This window comes from Ambystoma mexicanum, chromosome 1q (assembly GCF_040938575.1).
Source record: "Ambystoma mexicanum isolate Mex_15411 chromosome 1q, UKY_AmexF1_1, whole genome shotgun sequence".
Classification (NCBI taxonomy): Eukaryota; Metazoa; Chordata; class Amphibia; order Caudata; family Ambystomatidae; genus Ambystoma; species Ambystoma mexicanum.
In genome coordinates, this window is record NC_090922.1 from 1,238,444,734 (window position 1) to 1,238,470,085 (window position 25,352).

At 45.2% G+C, this 25,352-nt stretch overlaps 1 protein-coding gene and 1 long non-coding RNA gene across 15 annotated transcripts in view; one reads left to right on the forward strand and one right to left on the reverse strand.

The window, feature by feature from the left end:
* Positions 1 to 25,352, forward strand: part of DOCK7 (dedicator of cytokinesis 7) — a 1,498,361-nt gene that overhangs the window by 769,826 nt on the left and 703,183 nt on the right. For all 14 annotated transcript variants that reach the window (XM_069642017.1, XM_069642019.1, XM_069642018.1 and 11 more), the window contains one exon: positions 14,366 to 14,597. In XM_069642017.1, the coding sequence (XP_069498118.1) occupies positions 14,366 to 14,597 (232 nt within the window). The remainder of the gene's footprint in view (positions 1 to 14,365; positions 14,598 to 25,352) is intronic.
* Positions 11,353 to 25,352, reverse strand: part of LOC138544921 (uncharacterized) — a 191,407-nt gene continuing 177,407 nt past the window's right edge. Inside the window, exon 3 of the long non-coding RNA XR_011290760.1 lies at positions 11,353 to 11,608. This is a non-coding gene — a long non-coding RNA (uncharacterized lncRNA). The remainder of the gene's footprint in view (positions 11,609 to 25,352) is intronic.

The following is a 25,352-nucleotide window of genomic DNA, read 5'->3' on the forward strand; positions in this document are numbered from 1 at the left end:
CTGAGTCCTCATTCCTGTTTAAGGTATACCTCTGAAGAAACCCCGCCTGCGAGGCAGCTACCTTTACCCATTCAATCCTCTACACTGGAGGTGTGAGAGAAAATAAGGCAGCAGATGCTTGACATCTTTACCAAGGCTCAGGTTCTGGTTGATTTGGCCTCGGTGCTGGTAAACAGGCCCCCACCATGTTTAGTGAAGCCGGTGAAGGGACCTTTTTGAACTGCAACCCCATGCCTGCTGACTTGGTTCCGGCTCCAGCAGTGGATCCCATCCATTGCAGAGCTGTATGTCACCGACTTCAGGCATCGATGCACCAGCTTCTCTCAGCTATGTGCCCTTTGTGCCACTGAAGTCGGCATCTTTGTGAAATGTGTCCCCTTTTAAGAGGGAAGTTCTTTTTGAAGATGAACACAATCTTCGATGAGTAGATGGATGTCATCTCGATTGGTCTTCAACCCCATTACTACAGTAAGACAGGACTTACCTGAGGCGCTATGGTGAGGGTGGGGACCTCACGGATTTGGCCATAGTCCAGCAAGAGGCATCTGGCTTGGACAGTTCGCCAGATCAGGATAGTCTTCCAACACCAGCAACAGGCAGCCTCAAGCTTCATTTCAGACAGTAATTGCCAAAGTGGTGGAAACACTGGTGTTATCTGCACCCACTAAGCCCATCCATTACCAAAGAGCTTGGTGGTCCAGGCCGCAATGGCAGGTTTGAAGACTACATCCTTTCCCTCCTTGCCCTCGGAAAGTGGGAACAAAAAACTGGATGCAATAGGACACATTGGGCCTCATTACGAGCCCGGCGGTAGCTATGCTGGAAAAACCAGCAGGCTGCCGCCGGACCCGAAATACCATTCCGCGTTTGATTGCCAGAATCACCGGGGCATTACAATCCCAGTGACCCGATAATTCCGGAGGCGGAATTCCGTAAATCCCCATTCCCATGGAGGGACTCCATTGGGATGGGGACAATGGAAACACTGGTTCCATCTATGATTGAGCCGTTGTTTCCATTTCCGCCTGCAGGTGGGTGGCGTTACTTCCGCCAAGTCTGACCACCTCCCGCCTGCAGAACTCGGAATCATACGGTCCGGAAACAACGGTGGTGGTGGTGGATTTACTGCCAGCGTTGTTTCCGGACCGGCTGACTCGTAATGAGGCACAATGGGCCTCATTACAACCTGCCAGTCCGGGACCGTGCAAAATCCGTGACGGCGGTAAAAACGTTTCCGTGTCCGCAAGGTTGCGGAAAAACCGTCCGATTACACGCTGTCAGTCGCGCGCACCACACAGACTCGGAAACGTTGTTACCGCCGTCACGGAAAACCCCACGGAAATGGAAATAACGCAGCCACAAGTGGCGCAAAACCCATGTCAGCCTCCGCCGCCACGGACACGGAACCGGAAATACCATGATCGCCAAAACAGGAAACAGAGAGGCGGCCATCATATAAAAGCACAATCCATTGCCATCCAGAGCCAGCACAAGCACAATCCTAACTCTGAGAAGCCAAAAGGGACCACCAGCATGTCTGCCAGGATTCTTGCTCAGAGGCAGCGCAAACAGCGCTTCAGCGAGGCGGAGCTAACCGTCTTGGTGGAGCACATTGTGGACAATGTGGAGATGCTGTTCAGCGCCGACCAACGGCGTGCCACACAGCAGCGGAGGAATGAGGTGTGGGCCGAAGTTGCACGCAAGTGCACCACTGTGGGCGTGACAGCGAGGAGCGTGAAGGACTGCCACAAGCGGTGGGACGACCTGAGGCTGAGGGTACGCAACCTCATTTCCACGCACCGCCAACGCAGCAGTGGGACAGGCGGAGGACCCCCTTCCCCACTGAGGCTGCAAGCATGGGAGGAGCGTTGCAGCAGCGTCCTCCACCTAGAGGGAATCCATGGGATCGGGGAGGCTGAGGCAGGAGTGAGCCCACCTGAAGATGCCGGTAAGTGCCCAAACATGAATGCCACATGAAAATATGCAGTTGTGAGTACTGGGCCAAAGGACCCATTAACAACCCCCCCCCCAGGCAGTGCATGTGTGGGCCAAAGGACCCATTAACAACCCCCCCCAGGCAGTGCATGTGTGGGCCAAAGGACCCATTAACAACTCCCTCTTCCCCCAGGCAGTGCATGTGTGGGCCAAAGGACCCATTAACAACCCCCCCACCAGGCAGTGCATGTGTGGGCCAAAGGCCCCATTAACAACCCCCCCCAGGCAGTGCATGCGTGGGCCAAAGGACCCATCATGATCCGTATGGCAACCAATATCACAGAATGCATACACCAGCAATCAGATGCATGTGGCTAACACTATTCAATGTACAATCTTAATGACGCATGTGATGCACCCATCTGCCACCACAACAACACTAATTGCATGCCCTTTGTGTCCCCACAGCCGTTTCAAGTGACAGTGATACTGCACAACAGGCCAGCCAATCTGCACCGGCAAGTACACAAGCCACCGCCACCACACAGGAGGATGCTGCCGGCAGTTCTGCACCTCTGGCCACATTACCAGCCACTACAGATGTGCGGCCCACCACCACCACCGACATCCCCACCGTCTCCACACTGCCTGAGTCTAGACAGGTGCCACGGGAACCTATCATGGCCACCCAACACAACACCGAAGGCAGCAGCACTGCAGAGGGGGCGGCCTGCAGTGATAACAGTGCCCCGCAAGAGCACTCGGAAACAAGGCCACATGGGGAAATTTCCCACATTGGAAGACCTGGGCTCCTTCCATGGGCTGGAGTTCAGCCCCACATCACTGGGGAGTCCCATGAGGTCGCCCACCCCATCCATGGCCGAACTGAATGCCCGCATGCAGTGGATGGAGGACCAGCAGGCTACCCTCACCCAGCTGGTGGAGAGGCAGCTAGAGGAATCCAGGCTGCAGAGGGAGAGCTACAGCGCCTCAGTGCGTCGCCTGTCGAGGTCCATCGGACGCTTTGCGAGCACTATAGTGACCCTTGCACGTCATGTGCGGGAGAGCAACGACCACACCTCCAGGCTTGTAGAGGCCATGTTGGTTGGCTAACAGGCAAATCTGGCACGGATGCCCTCAATCCCAGATTCTGCCCAATCAAACACAACCACCCCATCCAGCTCCACTACTGCCAGTCCAAGGAGGCGCTCGAGTAGGCTAACGGGTCCCTCGGGCAAGGTTGCACAGGCACAGAAGTGCACACGGAAGTGATGGCATGTGTGTGGGGCAGTGCAGGACACATGTGGACTACAAGGGTGTGAGAGGGGTGGGCACGTTTGGGTGGTGGGGTTGGTAGTTTTGGGGGTTTGAACAATGGGGTCTGGATGGGGGTGGGCATGTTTGGGTGGTGGGGTAGGTAGTTTTGGGGGTTTGAACAATGGGGTCTGGGTGGGGGTGGGCACGGTTGGGTGGTGGGTGGCCCCGGGTGTACAGCTTCCCTAACCAATGCACCTCCTTCCCTGTTGTTATTACATCAATACATCACCATTTCGAATCAAGACATACATGTGTGGACATTGATCATTTATTTTACAGTGCAACTATCAATTCATTGTCGTCACCATGTTCGTGCATTTCTGTGAATGTGCTGTGACTCAAAAGTAAATGCGAATCAGGGCATCCCGTGCTCTCTGGCCATCATGTGGACCCCCAGGGGGAGGCAGTGCAACCCCATCCCCATCTCCATCCCCATCCCCATCCCCATCTCCATCCCCATCTTCCTCATCTGCGTCTGGGGGCATTGGGATGTTCCTGCGCAGGCATATATTGTGCAGCATGGCACATACAAGCGTGATTTTACCCGTCTTCACTGTGCTGTACAGCAGTGATCCGCCAGATCTGCTCAGACAGCGGAAACGGGCCTTCAGCAGTCCAAATGTCCTCTCAATCATTCCACGTGTGCGGATATGTGCCCTATTGTATGCCTCTTCATGCCTGTTCCTTGGTCTCCATACAGGTGTCATCATCCATGGCGTGAGTGCATATCCCGCATCACCTACATGGGATGTAGATGGGGGAACATGTCAGTGTTTGTGGCATCATGTCCTCATCTGCTGCTGTGCATTCTTGTATCATCATTTATTCATGCATATGTACCATGCAGTGTATGGAGGTATGTTTTGGGCATCACAATGTATGTCGCTAATTGGATATGGGCCTACACATTAACTTCCATGTTTACTGTGCCCTGCGGGTGACATTTGATTGTGTGCATGTCACGGTGCAGTGCTGTCCACACATGGCAGAGTGACTCCACTGTACGGAAGTAGTAAATACACCTCGTCTCATTTACACGCCTCTCGTGCCTTTTGAGGCAGTGTTTCAATTGAGGGTGGGTGTCTGCAGTGGCACAAGGTTCATGGGACAGTGACGGGATTGGCTGTGCCAGCGTGTGCACGGGCACATTGTGGTGCCCTGTCATGTCTTCCTTCATGATGTTTGGCATCCACTGTGTATTTGGTAGATGGAAGGGGGGTGATGCATGTGCGGTCACAGCGGCACACTCACAATGCTCATTGGCCTGGACACACACACACACACCACTTCGACAGGGTTGTAGCATCGTCAGCTGTACTCACCCAATAGCCATGTGCTTTGTCCGGCATAGCGTTCCATGTACCGTGGCAACGTGGAATTCCGCAGTACCATTGAGTCATGTGATGAGCCTGGGAAATGTGCGCAGCAGTGTGTAATCAGTTGCATGGCATCACAAACCATCTGGACATTCAAAGAGTGATACTGTTTCCTATTGCGGAACACTGCCTCAATTGCACGTGGTACTTTCAGCTCAACGTGGGTGCAGTCAACTGCGCCTATGCAATTTGGCATGCCTGCTATAGCATGGAAGGCCAACTTGGTGGCAATGACCTCGGGGAGGGTGCGGGGTAGGGCTATGTGTTCCGACACATGGCGCAACAGGGCATCCAGTACCTGTACCAGGAGTTTGGAGAAACAGGGTTGTGATATGCCGTGCAGCACACCAACCGTGTTCGTGATCACGGTATTTACGCCATTTTTTGCCGGTATTTCCGTGTCCGCGCTAGTTGTGATGCTCACAGTGTTTTGTGTTGACGGTAACGGAGGGGTTTCCGTGCAGACGGACTTAACGGGACCCCTATTTCCGCGGTGGCGGTTTAGGGTGGTGCTATTACCGGGGCCGCGGTTCATGATTGGGCGGACATGGAAACGGTGCCGGTATAGTTTTACCGGCAGTGTTAATTCCGGACCGGAGTACTTGTAATGAGGCCCAATGTCTTTGTGTAAGACGTCCTGGCTTTATGGGCAGTCAATGTACAGGAGTGGCATAATGCCACCTCTGACACTTGGGCATTACAGGCCATATTTTAGGGGTAATGCCTCCCGTTTTTCAACTCCCACCCCATCACCCTCCGTCCGGCCCTTTACTGCCTCCAGGTCTTCCCCTATTGGAGTTGGTCTTTCAACTTCTGAGAAAGGGTGCTGTCGAGCTGGTGTCCCTTTCATAGTGAGGGAGAAGGCTGGTACTCCTTTTACTTTGTTTCCAAAGAAAGATGGGGTCCTGCATCCTACCATGGATCTGATGTTCTTGAAATTGTACATGCTAAAGGTGAACTTCAAGAGGTCCACTTTGGCCGAGATCCTGTAGTCCCTTTAACTGCCGGACTGGTTGGTGTCTCTGGATCTCCAGTATGCCTACTTCCATCTGCCAATTCATCTCAAGCGCGGGAAGTACACAAGGTTTGTTGTAGGAAACACCCATTGCCTGTTCAGAGTTCTGCCGACGGGTCTTCTTTCTACACCTTGGGCCTTCAACAAGTTGCTAGTGGTAATAGAGGCTCGTCTCAAGAGGGAAAAAATGCTAATTTTCCCATACCTGGAAGATTGGTTCATTCGACCGCATATCCCAGACCTAATGTCAGCATATTTGCATCACACATACAGCCTATTGCACATTTTGGACTTTTCTGTGAACTTCAAGAAGTCCCACCTTTCACTATCCAAGTCCCTCTGGTTTATTGGAACTGTCTTGTACACCCAGCTTGGCATGACCTTTTCTCCCAAGGATCAGGTGGTGAGCATCCTTCAGATGGTTCATGTCTTTTAGTCTCAGCAACTTGTTCTGCCCTCTACCTTTCTGCATATTCTGGGCCTCATTTCCTCCTGATGGTTCCAGAGCCGTAGATATGCATAAGGCTGCTACATTGGCTACTTTGGAGTTAGTGGTCTCACTTCTAGGGTAACTTGGCAGACATTTTGCAGATCTTGGATGTTGTGTCGCAAGGTCTTCTGTGGTGGGCACCAGGGATGTCATTTCACCAAAATGCCAGGGGGAGCGGATGTGATATCACATAACCGTTGACCTCTTTGACCCCACCCGAAGTGACATCATGGGAAGTGATAGAATATGATCTTTCACCCCTTTAATGAGTGTAGCAATTTTGTATAGAATTCCAGAAAGACAAATTATTTGTTATTCCTATTCTTTCTTATTTAGGTTCACTTACACTTGTGGAACCCCCTGTTTTTTTAAGAGGCCTCAACATAAATTCCCGCCAAATAGAGCCACATTGCACTGGCCAAAGCCGAGGAGCTTCAATGTAAATCTGATATTTAATATGTAACCTCTCCTAACCTCCCTCTCTTCAAGCATTTGGTGTTATAGGCTGTGGTTTCCGGCCACATGGGTAACAGAAAGCAAAGAAGTTGAGATGGAAGTTCATGTATTTTTATCTGGACTTTGTTTCAGCCCTATTCTACGTTGGGTGTAAGCTTAATCTTTGGTCAGATTTATTGAAATGTTCAAGGCATGATTACTTGGCAATTGTTAAGGATTTCAATAGGGTGACACGCACACCTTGGTCTCGGCCTAGTATGTAGCACCTAATTGAGGTGATTATCTCCTTATTTATGTGGATTACATTTTGGGATGGTACACCACTCATATCACACCCCCTTTTCAAGTACCCCTGGTCACAATAGACCATGAACCAGACTGGTTGGTCAAATGCAATATTTATTTATTTATTTATTTGAAATTCAAAAGAAATCACACACTTTTTAATATGGGGCAGCAATCACCAATTGGGTGATGGTTACAATGAGAATGTGGGCAATGCACTAGGTTTGACTTTTTTAGTGGAGAATACACAGCACAACAGAATAGGAGCACTGTTTGATTTAGGATAGATAGCACCGAAGTCAGTATTTCCCCCTGCAATGTTCCCTCAAGCCACCAATAATCAATTCTGCAGGTACCCAAGAATAAGAAACTGAAAACGGAATCTAAATCTGACCTTCCCTCCTCAAATAAGAGAGAAAAATGGATTTTAAACCCTTGCAACGTTGTGAAATGACACTCGGAAATGGATAAGTCAATAATGAATGGATGTTAAAAACCTTAAACTGAATAAAATTCCTTACTAAAGCAACCATGCAAAGATACTAACAATCACAAGAATGGATTACCAAAAGCATAAAGTTCAGAAATGAGTGGAAAGTTTAAAACGTCTTGCAGTCACATAACACGTTTAAAATGTACACTTTTGCAATTCCCGCCTAAAATTACCCAAACGGTTTTTAATAAAAACGGGTAAAATACAGTGATTTGGAGTTTTATGTTGAGGTATAGGTAGATATCACAGGTACAGAATGGATGTAAAAGTAAGTCTCTAGCTGTTAAATTGAAAGAGTTATGCAAGATAGAAAAAGCCGCGATTTGACTAAAATGAAGGGTGAAATTGCAAAGGAAATCAGTTTGTGAGAAGAACAGTTTTACTTTGAACTAGATGTAATGACTAAGAAAAGAGGAATGCCACCCGTGAATTCTCTAAGTTACGCTGCAGTTGTAACCCTTCACGCAGTTTACCCCTTTTCTTTACAGAAAATAACTTTATTTAATCAGAATATCGCTAATGACATATGATCTATGCAAGACAGAAATAAAGAGAAAAGCAGCGCTGATGCTTGGAGATTAATGGAAAAATGCACAGAGAATTCTGACAGTGGGGCAAGTTATCAGGATAAGGATAGGATGACTTATAGAATGGGATACGGACAAGGCAAGACATGGTATGCTATGGATTTCTATGGGGTGATGAAATACTCACAATCCACTTTTATGTTTTGGGCTTTTTGACAGTCAATTGGGTCTGGCCACTGTACAGCAGAGCACCTGGCAAACAGCTGTGCAGTTATGGTCACCGGCTGGCAAGGACTGGACGGCAATTCTGTTCACTGGATACTAAAGGTCATCAGGGTAACAGGATTGCAGCAGCATGCAATTAGTGGCAGCAAGCCAAGCTGGATCATGATGTCAAAGGTACCACAGCTTTCCCCATGTGAATGGGAGATTTAGTGGAGTTTTTAGATTTGAGGCCTTGCTTGGAATGGGATCAGCACTGCTTGGGATTTGCAGTGGGCCCTGTAGTAGGATCAGCAATGCTTGGCCTTGTAGTTGGAGACTGGATCGGGAAGATGACAGGTACAGGAACGCAGCGCAGGAAATCAGGAAGAGTCTGTGTCTGTAGAGTCTTGTCAGGGACCCTAATTTATAGTGCATAATGACATCATCAAAGTATAGGCTGAGCAGGGTTAACTAAGCACGCCTCTAAACTACTTGGATTGGACAGGGGTGCAAGTCTCCACCTCGCTCTCAACTGGTAATGATGTCAGATTTATGATGGGAGTTTTACAATGTTCAAAAACTCCCACAATTACTTTACTTAAAATCTGATTTTGCCAAAAACATACATTTATACAATTGCAATCTCTTAGCAAATTACATACTCAGGTTACATATTTTGTGCAGCACATATCAGTCCAATCCTCCAGTCTGTGGAACCTTGTTTCGCCCTTCTGATACATTGTGGTAATTTTGAGCATGAAAGATTTGACCTAAAATCCAGAACTTTATATATAGATGTGAATTATCCCAAGGGATGCATGTACAAACATTTATGTTTGCAACATTGATACTTTTCTATTTATCCTCAATACTTTGCCCTTTCTGTCCCCAAGGTGTCAGTGACTTCTATCACGTCCCAAAAGAAAGCACAAAAATATCACTTTTGAACTGCAACATTTTTTCAATTTTTCAAAGTCTTGCTGCAGAGATAGAATTGTTTGGGAACAAATGGCAGTCCCTTTGTCCCTGGGTCATTTTTTTCTTTCCTTCAACTGCTACCAACTGTCATTTTCTTTCAGAGCATGGTGGGGGTTTCTCCCTTGATTGAAGTTTTATTGCCCCTTCACACTTCAGACTTCCTTCCCTGGGAGCTTCATTGTCAGGGTCCCAGCAGAGACGAAAGTACATTCACCCCCGTAATTATCAGGGGGTTGTTAGTATCTGCTGAGAGACAGCCCTCCTTTTGGTGCCACCCCTCCAAGCAGAACACCTGTTTTTCAACTTGCAACTCCAGCCACCATAGTGTTAACCTTTATTTTCTGATCTTAAATCCATAATTAAAACAGGCCTTATTGCACAGAATAACCCATGTTATATAGTCTCACCAGCAAAAAACCTCTTTATATTTCTAAAGACTGGCAGGCTTTCATTCACCAGTGTACTGTTCCAACACACAGTTTGCAAAGGCCCATTTTTATTACATGTGGTGCAGCAGGCCTTCCTTCTTAAATTCAACTTTTCATCTCCTGCAGATTCACACACTGTCATGCAGCTATAGGTATTCTCTTGAAATGCTGGAGTTGGTGTGAAGCATGGATACATTGAAACAGGCATGGCTCAGCTAGAGTCTCTCTCTGAACAGCTGAGTTTTGGATACTTTTGCAAAGAAAATGAATGCGTTTCCTGTGTAAGTAAAAGTAAAGTTCCTGGTTGATTTATTTTTTAGAGTTGGTTTGACAGGACTTGTCAGTTCAGAATCATGCCTGGTTTTGCTGAGGCACAGGGCGACACACAGGGCTTGGTAGGGCTTATTACTCACAGTGGCTTTAAGGAACAGAGGAAATTAGCGTCACAGCAGCATTTTTTAAAGGTGAAAAAGGGTTTCTTTTCAATGGAGATTTCGGCTTTTGCAGCAAAGCAACGCTGCTTTTTCACTTTCTTCCTTTTGTTTATGTTGGAACCCACTGGCAATCTCCTTCAATGGGCCCCCTTGTTCCATCCTGCCCAATGAGTGCTTGGCAGGCTGGTGCAGCCATTTTTGTTGTTGTTGCCAAACGCAGTTTTGAGCCCTGGCGCTCACAGGAGCCAGCGCAGCCATTTGGCTGTTTCTGCGCAAATGCAGCTTGGTGATGTGGGGAAATGCTGTTGAGTGGGTCAATATATCCCACACAATACAACAATTTTCACTGACATAAGAAAGTTATTTTTGATGCATGAGGTCAAGGGGCCCTTTTCTTTAAAACGTAGGAATACAAAATCGCTTATCGCATTGTTTTATCAGTGGTAATTGTACAATTCATTGGGTGACAAACGTAGAATGGTTTCAATTCGAAATGCCTAAATAACCTATGGATTGATCAGAGTCTGAGATTGTGTAATTAGAAATTGGCTGATTCTCAATACACTTTAGGATTCTGTAAAAGTTCATTGAAGGCTGGATATGTAAACTACATTAATATGACCCGATCGGGAATGAACTAGGGCGAGTGATGTTCGTTCTCCAATTATCTTATTTATTTATCTATATAGATGTGTTTGCATATGTGTGTGTATTACAGGGTCTGAGGTAGTTGCCTTTCCAATAGGAGGCACACTTTGTGGGCAGATTATAACTATTGCGCTGTTCGACGAATTACCACAAAACCTTTCCAAAAATATATATGTAAAGTTTGGTGCAGATTTGTAAAAAGGGGTGCAAAGTTATTGGGGGAAGACTGATTTTCACCCAAGTTGCACGAGGAGCTTTAGCCAGTTGGCAGAAATGTGCTTTTGCCATTTGTGATGTCATATTTGATGTCCTGGGTGTTAGTCTTAGCAGTGCACAGTGGTGGCACGAGTTATGGTTGCTTAGCTTACCATAGCTGGCCAATTTCTGAGGTTTTTCAGTTTTACTTGTAACCATAACGTCCCTTGAACAATTTCTTTTCAGTGATATATATATATATATATAACGTTCCCAACGCACACACTATTCTTGCACTTTGGGGGAGCCGCATGTTAATGGCTTTTTAATTTGTTTGTGCCGTTCTGCAAGGCACCAATAAAGACTATATTTTAATTTTGAACTGGATGTCCGGACTATCTTTTCGGGAGAAGTGAAGAGTGCTGCTCGTTTTTGCCTGATTCCATCAGTGTGAAGAAAAAGGATATATATATATATATATATATATATATATATCAAAAAGCACAACAGAGGGAAAAAAAACGCACTCCACCATGAGGTACTTCAGGTCCCAGAAATGACAAACTCGAATCAAAGTAAAGACACGAGTTTTAATGATGGTAAAAAAAGGCAAAAAAGCAAAACACACACAGCAAACAAAGCAGGATGCCAAGGATGGGTCCTGAACGACGCGTTTCGCGCTTCCCTGAGCGCTTGGTCACGTTAGGGAACCAGAGTGAAAAACACAATACATATTGCACAGTAGTCCCTCTTCCATTTTGTCTGTTTCCACAAGTCAACCACTATGCTGTAAAAACCAGGGCAGCCATGTTAGACTGGAGTAAAGTCTGAAACATAACAATGATAAGAACAATTAGATATGGCAGTACAATACATTGCACAGTAAAGTAATTCAAGAAACATGTTTAAAGTGTCACAAAATAAGAGGTAAGCATAATACTGAAATATAAGTCCCATGATAAAAAATAAAGGATTATTGATATGGATGCATAAACAAAAATATTTTTTTCTTGGAAATGAAAACATCACTTTCCGAAACATGCAGTCAATAGTTATAACATAAAGTGCAAGTGGAATATTATGTAAACATATTAACATAGCAGTAATATAAAGTCGATGAAAACAATAAATAGAATAACAATGTACATATGAAGCTAATAGTGGCTTGTTAAAAATAAATGCATCACTATCAGAAATATGCGACCATGAAATTAAAACATGTTTCTATAAATGGGCCATAAAGTGCAAGTGCAATAGCAAAAGATCTGATGAGTGGGGCGGCCCACAGTTACAGCATAAAGTGCAAGTGCATTTCTATGTAAACATACCGAGTTAGCAGCAGTGGACAATCAACCAAAGTAGTTTGATACTCATGAAGTGCAAGTGCATTTCCATGTAAACATACCGATTTAGCAGCAATAGACAAGAGACCAAACTTTTTTTGGTACTCATAAAGTGCAAGTGCAAGTACAAGGATTTTACGATAAAATTCCATATTAAAATACATATGGCTGCAAGCTAGGGTTGGAATAAAGACACTACATGCCCTAAATTCTTTAAAAAGTAGTTGGTTTTTTTGTTGATCACGTGCCCACACAGTAAAAAGCAAATATATGAAAACAAGAAATCTACACAGTGCTCAACATTATAGAATAACAAGTAAGGAGAGAAGGCAAAAATTGGAAGGAAAGAGAGCAATATCCATAGAAAAAATAGATTTAGAATAAACCTATATCAAAATCATAATAGTAACGGTCCCTTAATGTATCAGAATGGCAAGACAGCCGTAAAACCAAAAAGAAAATGGGTCTGGTGCAATAACACAGATAATAAAATTAAAATAAACAAGGCGTTTCCAGGCCAGAGCAGTATGTCTTATTAGTACCTAAGAGAAGCAATATTAGGTAACCAGAATCAGACAGACAAGAACAAGAAAAACTGGAGTGAAAGGAACAAAGTATCAGTTGCCCATAAAAGTATGCAACTCCTCGTCCACGTTGTGACCATTGGGGTATTTAGTATCAAAGTCTAAAATTAACCTGGTTTTCAATTGTCTAAGTTTAACGGTTGGGTCACCACCTCTCAAGTTAATCGGGATATGGGCAACAGCAAAAAACGTAAGAAGGTGTACATCACTATGATGTTCCTGATTGAAATGTTTGGCCATGGGGTACGTAGGGTCAAAATTCTTAATGGCTCTTAGGTGCTGCAAAATTCTGAGCTTCAATATACATGTAGTGGACCCTACGTACCATTTTCGGCAGGGACACGTGAGGACATACACTACAAAAGGGGTATCACAGTTGATAAAATGTTTTAGCCTAAATTCAGTGCCTGTAATAGGATGTATAAAGGATTTGCAGGCAGTAGCGTGTGGACAGGCCTTACATTTTTGGCACTTGGTAAACCCTTTTGGAAAACTTGGTAGCCAATTGGTCATGGTAGAGTTTTTTGGACAGGTGATAAATAACTGGAAACCAGTCTGTCCTTCAGCGAAGGTGCTTGTTTGTAGGTCAGTATAGGGCACTTCGGCAGTATTGGACCAAGATTGCTTTGTCAAGCATGAGAATACGCCAATGTCTCATAATAATCTTCCGGACATCATAAGAAGCATTATTAAATGTGACAATGAGACGATGATCATCATGGTCCTCGTTCTTCTTATTGGTAGGACCATGCAATAGCTTTTCCCTCGAAAGTGCACGTGCTTTAACAAAGGCATTTCTATAATCTTCTTTCGATAACCCTGTTGTAAAAAACCAACGGCAGCCAGACTGCAACACCGGTCAAGTTCAAGGATACCTGTACAGTTGCGCCGAAAGGGAATAAATTCGCCATAGGGAATGCTATTCTTACAGGAGGGCGGATGACAACTTGTGGCATGCAGAGGGAGGCCTGTGTTGGTGGGTTTTTTGTAAAGGGATGTGTGAATGCCAAAGTTATCAAGCCTCACATTGACATCCAAATATACAATCCCAGTGGAGCTATGACATTCAGTGAATTTCGGATTCATAGTATTGTTGTTAATGCTGTCCACAAAAGATGCCCATTCACTTTCATTTCCTTTCCAAATTAAAAAAAACATCGTCAATCTAACGCCACCAACCAATAATTTGTGTAGGGAAACTAGATGAAAGTAAATCAGACAAAAAAGTACTATATATATGTTTGGGTGTATATCCGTGGAATGTTTTCATGGTGATACATTGCTTTAACTGTGTGAAATCTTTGATGTATGTATTGTAAAATGTATTATATCTATTATTTTTCATGTGTGTCTTTCAACAAATATGTGTGTGCAGTGTATAACCTTCTAACAAATTAAAAACACGAGACTTGAGTCTAGTAGGCTACTCCACTGAACAGATAATTTCCTGCAGGTCCAATAGGCAACAGCTGATATTTCTGCATACCTTTAAAAAGGACCATTTGCGTCATATTTTAATCTTGTAATCTTATTTCAATTGGCACATATCCTTTTTCTAATGTTTAGACTCTTGCAATGGTAAAAACATGTTTGTGCGTGCTGTTTCATAAATCTTTGGTGATAACTGCATACACAACTCTTTTTGCTTGTATGCTAGGATGCTTACCTTGACAAGTTCTTTGCACTTGTTCATGCCCTGGATGAGCACATGTTCCCTGTTCGAATAGGAGACCTGAGAATTATGGAAAACAACTTGGAGAGTGAATTGAAGAGCAGCATTTTAGCTTTGAATTCATCTCAGCTGGAGCCAGTGGTACGGTTTCTTCATCTCTTACTGGACAAACTGATTCTGCTGGTTGTAAGGCCTCCTGTTATTGCTGGCCAAATAGGTAACTATGATCTTCATGTATTAAACGGGTTTGGGAATAATGGGAAGCACGTTTATTCCACCATATGATAGTATGATTGTATAGCCAATGTTCGGTCTGCCTAGTGTGGTAATGGATAGATTATGTCATCCTTTGCTGGTGGTTTATTGCCCTTACTAGTTTGTAGTGTCCTTGCACTGTATAATGCTTTCAAGAAGATAAAGTGAGTATATCGTCGTGGTTATGCTATTGGAGATTTGTATACAGTGGAATAGTGGATTTATTTGAACATGAATGTTCATTGAGTTATAAAGACACATGAAGTTAAAAAAAATATTCTGATGCCATGAGTATGCCGGCCAGTGGTCTTATGATTTCAAGAGCATTTTCATGAGAGTTTTTCACCTATTGATGGGAGCAGTTTCTAAACCAATTGTGGAAACAAAGCAATGCTTGTCAATGAATAGAAATGTTTTGTATTGCAATAAACTGAAGGGGGAATAGAAGAGGGTGCATTGAATTTCTTTTGCTTTTATCTGTAGTCTAGAAAGTACACATCAGTGTTAGCTTTGACATTTAGACAGATTCCTTTATAACACCACTGCCACATTCCACATGTTCAAAGAACATATTTTCATGGTACAATAATAAATGAAGACTTTTTGTTTTGATAAACGAGTGATACATTTGAAAAGATGGCTCTGTCTGACCTGCTGGTCCTGCAGTCAAGCGCCATGCCTCATGCAGTGACTGAACCGGGGGCCAAAAACAAACCAAAGAAGAAAAACCGACAGAACATAGTCAGTTCCCATTAATGCTGCTGAAGCCTTACCTCTTTGGTGGTTTGGTTACTGATCAAACTGTTTTCCTTACTTCTTGTGCCTTTGTTGTAGGTTGTAAGGTGTGGTAATTGCAGGTGAAATTAACAGTATTATATAATGTTTTGATGGTTCTGTAATCTTGGAATGCACTTTGATCTTGCAGCATCAGCTATACGATTACACTTCAGGGCTACAGACCCACTAGGGAATAATACCTTTTGTGGAAGGACTGAGCAGCCACCTAGGGATATGAGCAAAGCTATTTTTTCGGGGAATGATGAGACTCCATCTCCGAATTGCTGGGTAGCCCTAGAGTCATGCGTCCAGGATCCTGGGGTGGGAACCTAATCATGGCTCTAAGGATATCAACAGCACATAGACCTGAATACATTTCTTAATGGTTTTATTGTAAGGTGTTATAGACAGGGGGGCTAATATGGTTCTGTACTCGAGGCATTAACAGTAGTGTTTTTCTTTGTCTTCTTGTTCGCCTGGAGGCCCACACCTCTAGGTTATTTATTTTATGCTGTTAACTATGGGCAACAAATGCTTCTGGGTTTTAGGGAGAATGGGATGGAGGAAGTTAGAAGAGGTTAGGATGTTAGGTTTATTTATGGTCACCAATTGAAACTTGATTGGCTGCGGAGGCGTGGTGAAGTGAGGGAATGTGATGTCAGTGTGGGAAGACATCTAGGATGGCAGTGGATTTTTTGCATGACCTGGAATGGTATTGGGTTGTGTGAGAAGTTCAAAAGGTGAACAGTGTCTACATTTCTAAAGATACATAAGCCACACATTGTTCTTATTCAGGGGACTCACTTAATGTGTAATGATTGTAGTTTTTGTGTAGAATGTGATACACAGTAACATATCATGCAGGTTTCGCCAGGGTTTTTAAAAGAGTGCTTGTTATGCAGAAGCCGTTTCCCCTAAAAGTTGTTAATGTTGTCAAGGGGTCGATATGTTATGGTTATGGGTGATTTTAAGGGAGAGAGAACCTAAAGATACTGAGTGTTTACCCTCTCCCTTCCCAATATATTTGTAGTGATTACAAAAACTACAGAGGATGCTGGGTGTAATTTTAACAATGTTATGGACACTTTCTTGGATAGATCAAAGGGGATCACAGCACAATTTCCGGTCACACTCTGCTATATAATTTGGCATGCACAATGGGTCTGCTGGATGGGTGGGAGTGATTACATCTGCTGCAGCGGGGCTTCTTGTTTTGTTTTGGGGTTCGCTATTTATGTCCAGATTGGAGTACTATTTCATCGCACTGGGTGAGGCCCACATGATTTGAGAGATTAGAAGTTTAAGGAAACAGTGACATAAGTCTATATGGCATCTCAACACCTATTGGTTTCTACTGACATGGTTCAATATTTAGAGAATGAAACACCTGCATACGTTGAATTCAATAATGCTTCAGTGGAGTACGATATAACCTTGTGGGAGGCATAAAGGTCAGTGTTGTGTGTTAAATCTCCATTACAGAGGCAAGGATAGGGATAGGATTGGGCCTATGGAGTGAGAAGGGAAGCTTGACGTTTTAGAAACCGATATTTTCTCTGGCATAGATCTTGCTGTCCATCAGGAATGTTTGAGGTCTAAGAAATGCCATTGTTATTGTGCTATGGATTGTACTAGATTAGCTCACAAGGAGAGTTAGGGCTAATATCTACGAATAAGGGGATAAAGGTGGGCGATTGCACGCATGGATTAAAAAAAGAGAGGAAAACATTTCATACTTCCACAGAATAATGATAGAAAAGAAGAATGCATTCAGGAAGACCAGGCTATACAGAGGCTTTTACTCAGTTCTACCAAACTCTGTATCAGAACAATCACTTTGGTGAAGAACAGAGCTTCAATGTGTTTATTACCAAAATCCCAGTCCTGAGGCTTACTGATGAACAAGCTAAGTAGCTAGACATGGACATCACGATCAAGGAAGTTGAGGCGGCAGTCTTTGGTTAGACAGCTGGAAAGACCCCTAGTCTTATCGGATTCCCAGTCGAGGTATGGAAGAAGCTGGATGGGAATATTAGTGCACCAATGCTAAGTATGGTCACAGTAGGCAAGAGATTTCTCTCCTGACTTAAAGCAATGTACATTTGCAGTGATCCCAAAGACAGATAGGCCTCCAGATAATTGTGCCACACACTGGCCAATTTCCCTTATCAATGCGGAAAACAAAAATGTAGGCCAAAAATATTGTCAGAATACATGTCCAAGAGTATTGCGAAGTTAATCCACATGGATCAATGTAGATGAATTCCTTAAAGGGTGACAATGATGAATATCAGATGGCTCTTTACGGTGCTGTTGACATGGTAGGAACTATCTGGTGCCCCTTAGCTGTGGTAGTAGTTAGGCCAAGGGAAGGCTTTCAATTCTGTCGTGGATAAGATGGGGTTTGAGAGTGCCTTTATGGTTTGGATTAAGTTGCTGTATTAAGGAGCCCATGGCTACTGTGTGGGTCAATAGAGTAATTCAGCGCCCCTTCACTATACTAAAAGCTACTAAACAGAGATTTGCTTATTTCCCAGTTCTTCATGCTGGCAGTGGAGCCGCTAGCAAATGGCTGCGGTAGGATGGTGAACGACTTAGTTTCCGATGGGCTAACGGACAGGAAGATTGACTTGCTGCTATATGCAGATGATCTGCTGAACATTTTAGGGGATCCCGAAATATTGCAGCCTACGGTTATGGATTTCTTAACACTATTTGCCAAATATAGATTGTTATAGCGGACTCAAGGAATATTGGAAAAAATAGATTTGATTCCAGGTGCAGGTAGGGAGGAGGCCTTTCTCATAGTTGGAAAAGATACCTTCAAGTAGTTGGGGATGCGCATCTTTACAGGCAAACATACCCTTTTGCTTCAAAACCTAGAACGATTACTGAGCCATTTTGGGCTGATGTCGCATATTGGGCATCTCTACCTCTTTACCGATTAGAGAGAGAAGCTCCTTTCAAAATGTTTTTTTTTTAAAATGTTTTTATTAAAACCAAACAACCAGCATTCAGTAAAGCTTATGACGTTTCAATTTAAACACATTTTACAACCTAAAACACTACACTCCCAATCCCACCCCCCCTTATGAGCCTGTGTGTTCTTCATTTTCAGTATCTGCTCCGTGCGGCTGGGCATCGCTGCCTTTAGATTCAGCTGGATCCAATACTGCTCCAAACAATTCAGCTATCAATAGTTTCCACGCAGGGAGGGAGCCCATTTCCTCATCCCCAGTATTGCTACTAGCCTCTTGCCACACCGCCATTTCAGCCTCCACCCATTTTTGTAGGTCCCTCCACCAGACTTCCACTCGTGGCCTGTGACACCCCTTCCATCCCATGGCAATCCTTCGTTTCGCAAGCACGTATGCCAAGTCTTTCAATTTCTCTACATGTTTAAGTTTCTTCGCTCTGGGATACCCTCCCAACAAGCAGGCCCAGGTCTTGAGCATGACCCCCTGTACCGCTAACCTCTGCGCCACTTCGCCCCAGTAGCTTCCGATTACCGGGCACGCCCAGAACATATGTATCATGTCAGCGCTCTCATCGTCACACTTAGGGCACGCCTGGCGCCCGACATTTCGGAACTTCGATGTTCTAAGAGGGGTCATGTATGCCCTGTGCGTAACATATAGCTGTATTTGTTTAAACCTGGCATTTCTCGACACCTTCTTATGATATCCCAAAGCCCGTTCCCACATCCCATCTTCAATCGGGGCTCCCATTTCTGTTTCCCATTTTAATCTCAAGTGCCCCAAGTCCTTCCCCACCTTGGTCATCATCATCTCATACAGCCTTGAGACCTCATGCCCGCCCTCTGATATATCATATATTACCCCCGCCGTAGCATCCGGTTCCTCAGCTAACGACATTTCAGGCCACATACTACGAATCTTCTGCACTAGTACATGATAAGTGACATATTGGCCTATGTGTAGTCCCGTCACCCCCCCCACCCCCCCCCCCCCCCGAGTCCTTCAAAGGTCATAATAGTCCTGTCTCGCCACATGTCTCCCAGCGTGACCAGTCCCACTGATTCCCAGTAGGTCCTAATAATTACTCTCAGCTGCCTGTCCCCCTCCACCAGTGCGACCAACGGTATCTGCAGAACACACGGGAAAGGGTCCCCCATCATCCGGCAGGCTCGCCGCCAAATATTACGCCCTAGCACCAGCATTCTAGGGCGCTCCTTCATTTCCGAGCTAGCCACCCAGATCATTTCTCGCAAATAAAAAGGAGTACAGTTCCTCCCAAACAACCTGTGCTCAGGGGTCTCGTCATCCGAGAGCCACTTAGCCACGTATTGCAGTTGCGCCGCAACATAGTAAACCTCAAAATTAGGCAGTTTAATACCGCCTTTCTCGTAGAAGTTCTGCAGCTTCCATAATGCAACTCTATTCCGGGTACCGTGCCACAAAAAGTCCCTGCACATACTATGCAGCTTAACAAAAAACTTCTTAGGTATCCTGTATGGGATATTGTTAAAATAATGCAACAGCCTAGGTAAAACCACCATCTTAAGCATAGCACCTCGGCCCATCATCGCCAGAGGCAACCTCTCCCAGAACCTCATGCATTTCCCGATTTTCCCAATAGCTATTTCCGTGTTGCGCCTATGTTCCTCCTCTACCGTGTGATACACCTCTATTCCCAGGTAGCGAAAAGAGCTCACTGCCCACGGGACCGGCAACCCTTCTGCCTGAATTCCCACATAGCTACCCAGCGGGAATATACTAGATTTCTGGGGGTTCACCGCTATACCAGACAGCCTGGCATACCTCTCCATTACCTCCAAAACATATTGAAGATTTTCCTCCGGGTATTTCAGATATAGTAACATATCATCTGCATACAAGGATATAAAGTGTCCACCTCTGTACCGATTGGGTCATATTGTTGCCTAAAATAGATTGCTAAGGGCTCCAGGGCTAAAATATAAAGCATCGGGGACCAGGGACACCCCTGTCTAGTGCCTCTGCCCAGCTGCCACCTTTCAGACACCACCGAACCCGTTCGAACTCTAGCCAGCGGTTCATTGTATAGTATCTTAGCCCATCTGATATAGCCTGGCCCCACTCCATATCCTGCTAGGGCCGCCAGCAACCATGGCCACTTAACCGAGTTGAACGCCTTAACTGCATCCAGTGCCACAATCGCCATTTCGCCATCGTTATTGCACTCCCATTCGACCACTCGATGGAGCCGTCTGTGATTGTGGGTGATGTTCCTGCTCGGGACATAGCCCGTCTGGTCTGGGTGAATTAACTTGCCGATTACTTTTCGCATTCTGTTGGCCAGGACAGCCGTCAGTATCTTACTGTCCTGGTTCAACATCGACAAGGGCCTGTAGGAGCCACAATCATGTCCCGATTTATTGGGCTTGGGGAGCGGTATTATAATCGCCTCCCTAAGTGATTCCGGCAACCGTCCCACCTCCAACGCCTCGTTGAGCATTTCCAGCATGGGGGGGAGCACCTCCTCCCCGTACACCTTATTGAATTCGCTGGGGAACCCGTCTGCACCTGGAGCCTTGCTAGTGGGTAACTGCCTTACGACCCCCTTAAGTTCCTCCAAAGTAATCGGTGCATCCAGCTCTTCTCTCTCCTCGTCGCTAACTGGGGGCAGGCCAGTATCTTCCAGTACCTCATTTATCTCCTCATTGCTGCCCCCCTCTTCATCCTCAGACAGCACCTTATAATATTCAGCAAATTCCCTATTAACACCTTCTTGGGTGTCTACCGTGATGCCCTCTGCATTGGTCACGGTCCGAATCGGGGATCTAGGGATTTCGCTCTTATACAACCACGCTAGGAGCCGGGCCCGTTTTATCTACCCCTGCATGCTGCCTCTCTACATACTTTTTGTAATTAAGGTTACAGGACCTATCCCAGTATTTCGCGCACTGCTGCTGCAATCTGAGCACTACTTCTGTATCAGCCGCGCCCCCTCCCAACTCTCTTTCCAGCTCGATTTCGGCTTTATGCAGGTCAGCTAGAACTCCACCCATCAGTCCCTTCGACTTCGCAATGGCAACCCCCCGCATCACAACCTTGAAAGCCTCCCATAAAGTACCCGCAGACTTTACGCTCCCAGTATTCACCTCGAAATAGGCAACAATCTCCTCTCTCATATCCTCTCTGAAAACTGGGTCTTTAAGCGCCTCCGCTCGGAGGCGTCACGTCGGTATTCGCGCCCTCGGGGGGGCATTACTGCCACCCTAGGATCAAAGGCGAGTGATCTGATATGACTCTCGCTTTATAATCTATATGGGTGCTCTCAGTGACTACGTCTGGAGTGGCAAAGATATAATCAAGCCTCGTGTGCAGTTGATGCGGAGCCGAATAGTGCGAGTATTGCCTCTCACCAGGGTGTCTCATTCTCCACACGTCTACCAGGCAAAAGTCGGCCAGCAGCGCCTGCAATACTTTAGCCGCCGGGTTGGGCCTGTCCGTCCTATCATCCGACCTATCCATCCTAGGATTCAATACACAATTAAAATCCCCCCCCCCAGATCATCGCACCGCCCACACACGCACTCAATTTGGTACACAGCGTCCTAAAGTATGCCGCCGTATTTTGGTTAGGGGCATATGTATTAACAATGCACACTTCTTTGTTCTCTATCAGCCCCCTCAACATAACCAACCTCCCATCCTCATCCACCTCTTCTTCCATCAGCTTAAATGGGACATGCAGAGCCACCCAGACCAGAACCCCCCTTGCATAGGCAGAGTACGATGTACCCACCACAGTTCCTCTCCATTTCCTCCCCACAAGCTCCACTTTCTCTCGCGTCAGGTGCGTCTCCTGTAACAGAGCGACGTCTATCTTATGTCGCTTCAAATATAGCATGACCTTATTTCGCTTCAAATAACTGTTGAGCCCTCTCACATTCCAAGTTAATATCTTATGGTCCCCCATCATTCATCGGTAGTTTCCCCTTCCCCCTTCTAGTCAGCCCACCCTCCCACACCAAACAGACTCCTGGTTTTAGTTCTTCCCAAAGGCTCATGTTTAAACTTGAACGCCCAAAACTCCCCGTCCCCTCCCTTAACCCAAATATACCAAACCACTGCACACAATCCCCCTCCTCCCCCCGCCCGCTCCTTTCAAAATGTTGACACTTCCCACTTCCCAAACTGAATTCCCCAGTTCAGTCTTTTTGAAATTGAAAGGGCGCTTAGAAAGCACTAATGGCAGGGCAAAGGTTACGTGCATAGCATTACAGACCTTATATAGGTCTGTGTGGAAATGGGGAGTTGGTCTTCCCACTCGACATTAAAACATATTTTTAGGCTTCCAGTTAGTTGCTGCAAGTGAATGGCTATATATTCACCCTGAAACCTGACGCATTAGGCTTGAAATGGAATGTAATAGCAATGCAACATCATTCCAGACACTATATGGGAAAACACCCAGGGGCAATACCCCTTCAAACACGTCAGTTTAAGGATGTCACTAAAGCCGTGGGATGACATGGTAAAGTGACTCTTGCTTCCCAATTCCTTCTCATTGGGACCCCTGCTCTCTCTTTGCCTCCTACCCCCTGGCCGCCCTCCCCTCACCCTCGTGTGAAGAAAAAAACTTGGTGTCATCTTTTACTCCTCTCTCAAAGAGTGGGGGGGTAGATCTCTCTCCTCTGCAGGAGCATCCTTCTGGAATGGTCTCCCTTCCCCTCTCAGGTTTCAGCCGGATCTGCTGAAGTTCCGGAAGCTCAAGACCCTCCTTTTCACTTCTATGTTCCCTCTCCTCCCCTGACAACACCCCTGGCTGCCTGGTTCCCTCTGAGTTCTACAGGACAGCATCTCCCACCCCCCCGCCCAGTCCACCCTCCACCCTCGCACTTAGCATGGGAACCTTTGCCCCCTGCATCCCATGCAATCCATGGCACTTGCCCTCCTGGCCTCCCCTTGGCACTCGCCCTCTCCCCCCATCCTTCACCCCACTTTCACTTGCACTCTCCCCTCTTACCATGCACTTCCCATCCCACCCTTGTACTTCACATTTCACATAGACAGGCACTCTCCCCTGCACTTCTTGTTACTGCACTTGCACGATCTGAATGTCACAAGGCCTAGTAGGACCGTTATGGTTATCTTTCTCCCTTGTCCCACCCTTTTTTGTCTTATGGCACCTTGTAACACCATTTGTTTGTAGAGGTGTCTTACAAATGTCCCAAAAAATTAAAATAAACAATTTGGGAAACTAAAACTGAGGAACCCACACGCATGGACCTCAGCTGCTGACGACTTTAAATATCTTGCGCACATACACTTAAAGGTGAACTTTAACAGTTAATTGTTGCTGATGAGGTAACTCAGGCAGCAGGACAGAATCACCCGTTGGGAGGAATTGAATTTAAGGATCTAGAACTAGCAATTCAAAGGTTGGAACAAAATACAACCTAATATGCAATTATAGAGTTGACACAAACCAGAGGACCTTTGCGTAATTCATGCAGCAATTATTTGCAACCAAGTAGGAAGATTGAGTTTATAAAAACTGAGATCATGAAAACTGTATCGCCTTCCACCATATAAGACAAAACTGAATGATGTATTAAGGGAATGTGAATAAGGCAGTATTTGTGCTGAATATTTCAGATGTACTAGGACACAGTTAATAGCCTAGATAAATCCCAAGGGTTTGGCGAAACAATAGGCTCATGCACTAAGAGTTGTTGGCAATTCATAACACAAATGTGTGGCAAAGTGTAAATCATTTATGTACAATGCAACTGTATCTGGTTTAATAAGACACAATATGGACACAATCAAGTATTAAACCATGAGTTTTTGGTATAGCTGTTTTTGAATGGATTAGTTCCTTTAGAGACTAGTTTGAGAAACTGAGCGCACAGTGTGGGATGACAATTTTGTGAGTAGCTTTATTGTTTAGAGTGAAATGGTGTTACAGTTAGTCTTCCACCCATTGCAGACAGTTTCCACCCCCACAGTCCACCATTTTAATAAATACCCCAACCCCCTACCCCCATTCTTTCATTTGAAAATGTTTTACATGCAAGGTTTCCTACCTCACAGTAATGGTATGCAACGGTTTGTAGTGATACCGTGGGAATCGAGGGGAATTTTTGTTATGGGGTTTAATATGTGACAATGTTATTTTATTCTTTCAGGAATTGAGGAATAAATTCCACATATTTAATATAGAATTTGACCAGTGGTAGTGAATGTAATAACATGCTCTGTTCCAGCAATACCAAGGAGGTATAGAGTTGCCACCTAGATCTCTGCTGGAAGCAAACCTAATGAAGGGCGCAATATTAGAAAAAAAGTCACAGTGACTGGAGAGTCTGAAAAGTCAATGGGTGCAGTAATCTTTGGTCCTTTGATGGAGGAACACTGGAGGGAAGTCTTCATGAGCCTTTAGGAAATTAGTATATGAAATAGGTTTAGATTTGCACAGTTTAAAATCCTTCATAGAATGTACTAATCCACAGAGTTTCTGCTTAAAATCGTCAGATTCCCGAATAAACAATGTCTCCGGTTTGGTCCTGAAATTGGCTCCTTTTTTGATATGTGGTGAACTGGTCTCCAGGTTTTATTGGGGTAAGATTATACAGGTGAAAGAGAGAATTGTAGACAGACTTGTTGGACCAATCCTAAAGTGGCATTGTTGTGTTTTTGGAGCAATCGTCGCTTCGCGAAATATGAATGGTAGTTTTTCCAGCGTGATGGCTGTAGCCAAAATATATATTGTTGCTAAATGGGGCTCCTGGGATATACTTAGTGTCTGTATGGAAACGAGGTAATGATAGTATGTTTCAGGAAGAAAGAATGTAGAGGACGAGACAATGAGCCTCATTATGAGTTAGGGGTGAGGGAAAAATGCAGCGGTAATACTGTTACTGTCGCATTACGGCACTGCCCAACTATGGGTTTGGTGAAAATTTGGAGGATTCACCTCCAGCTCAGAT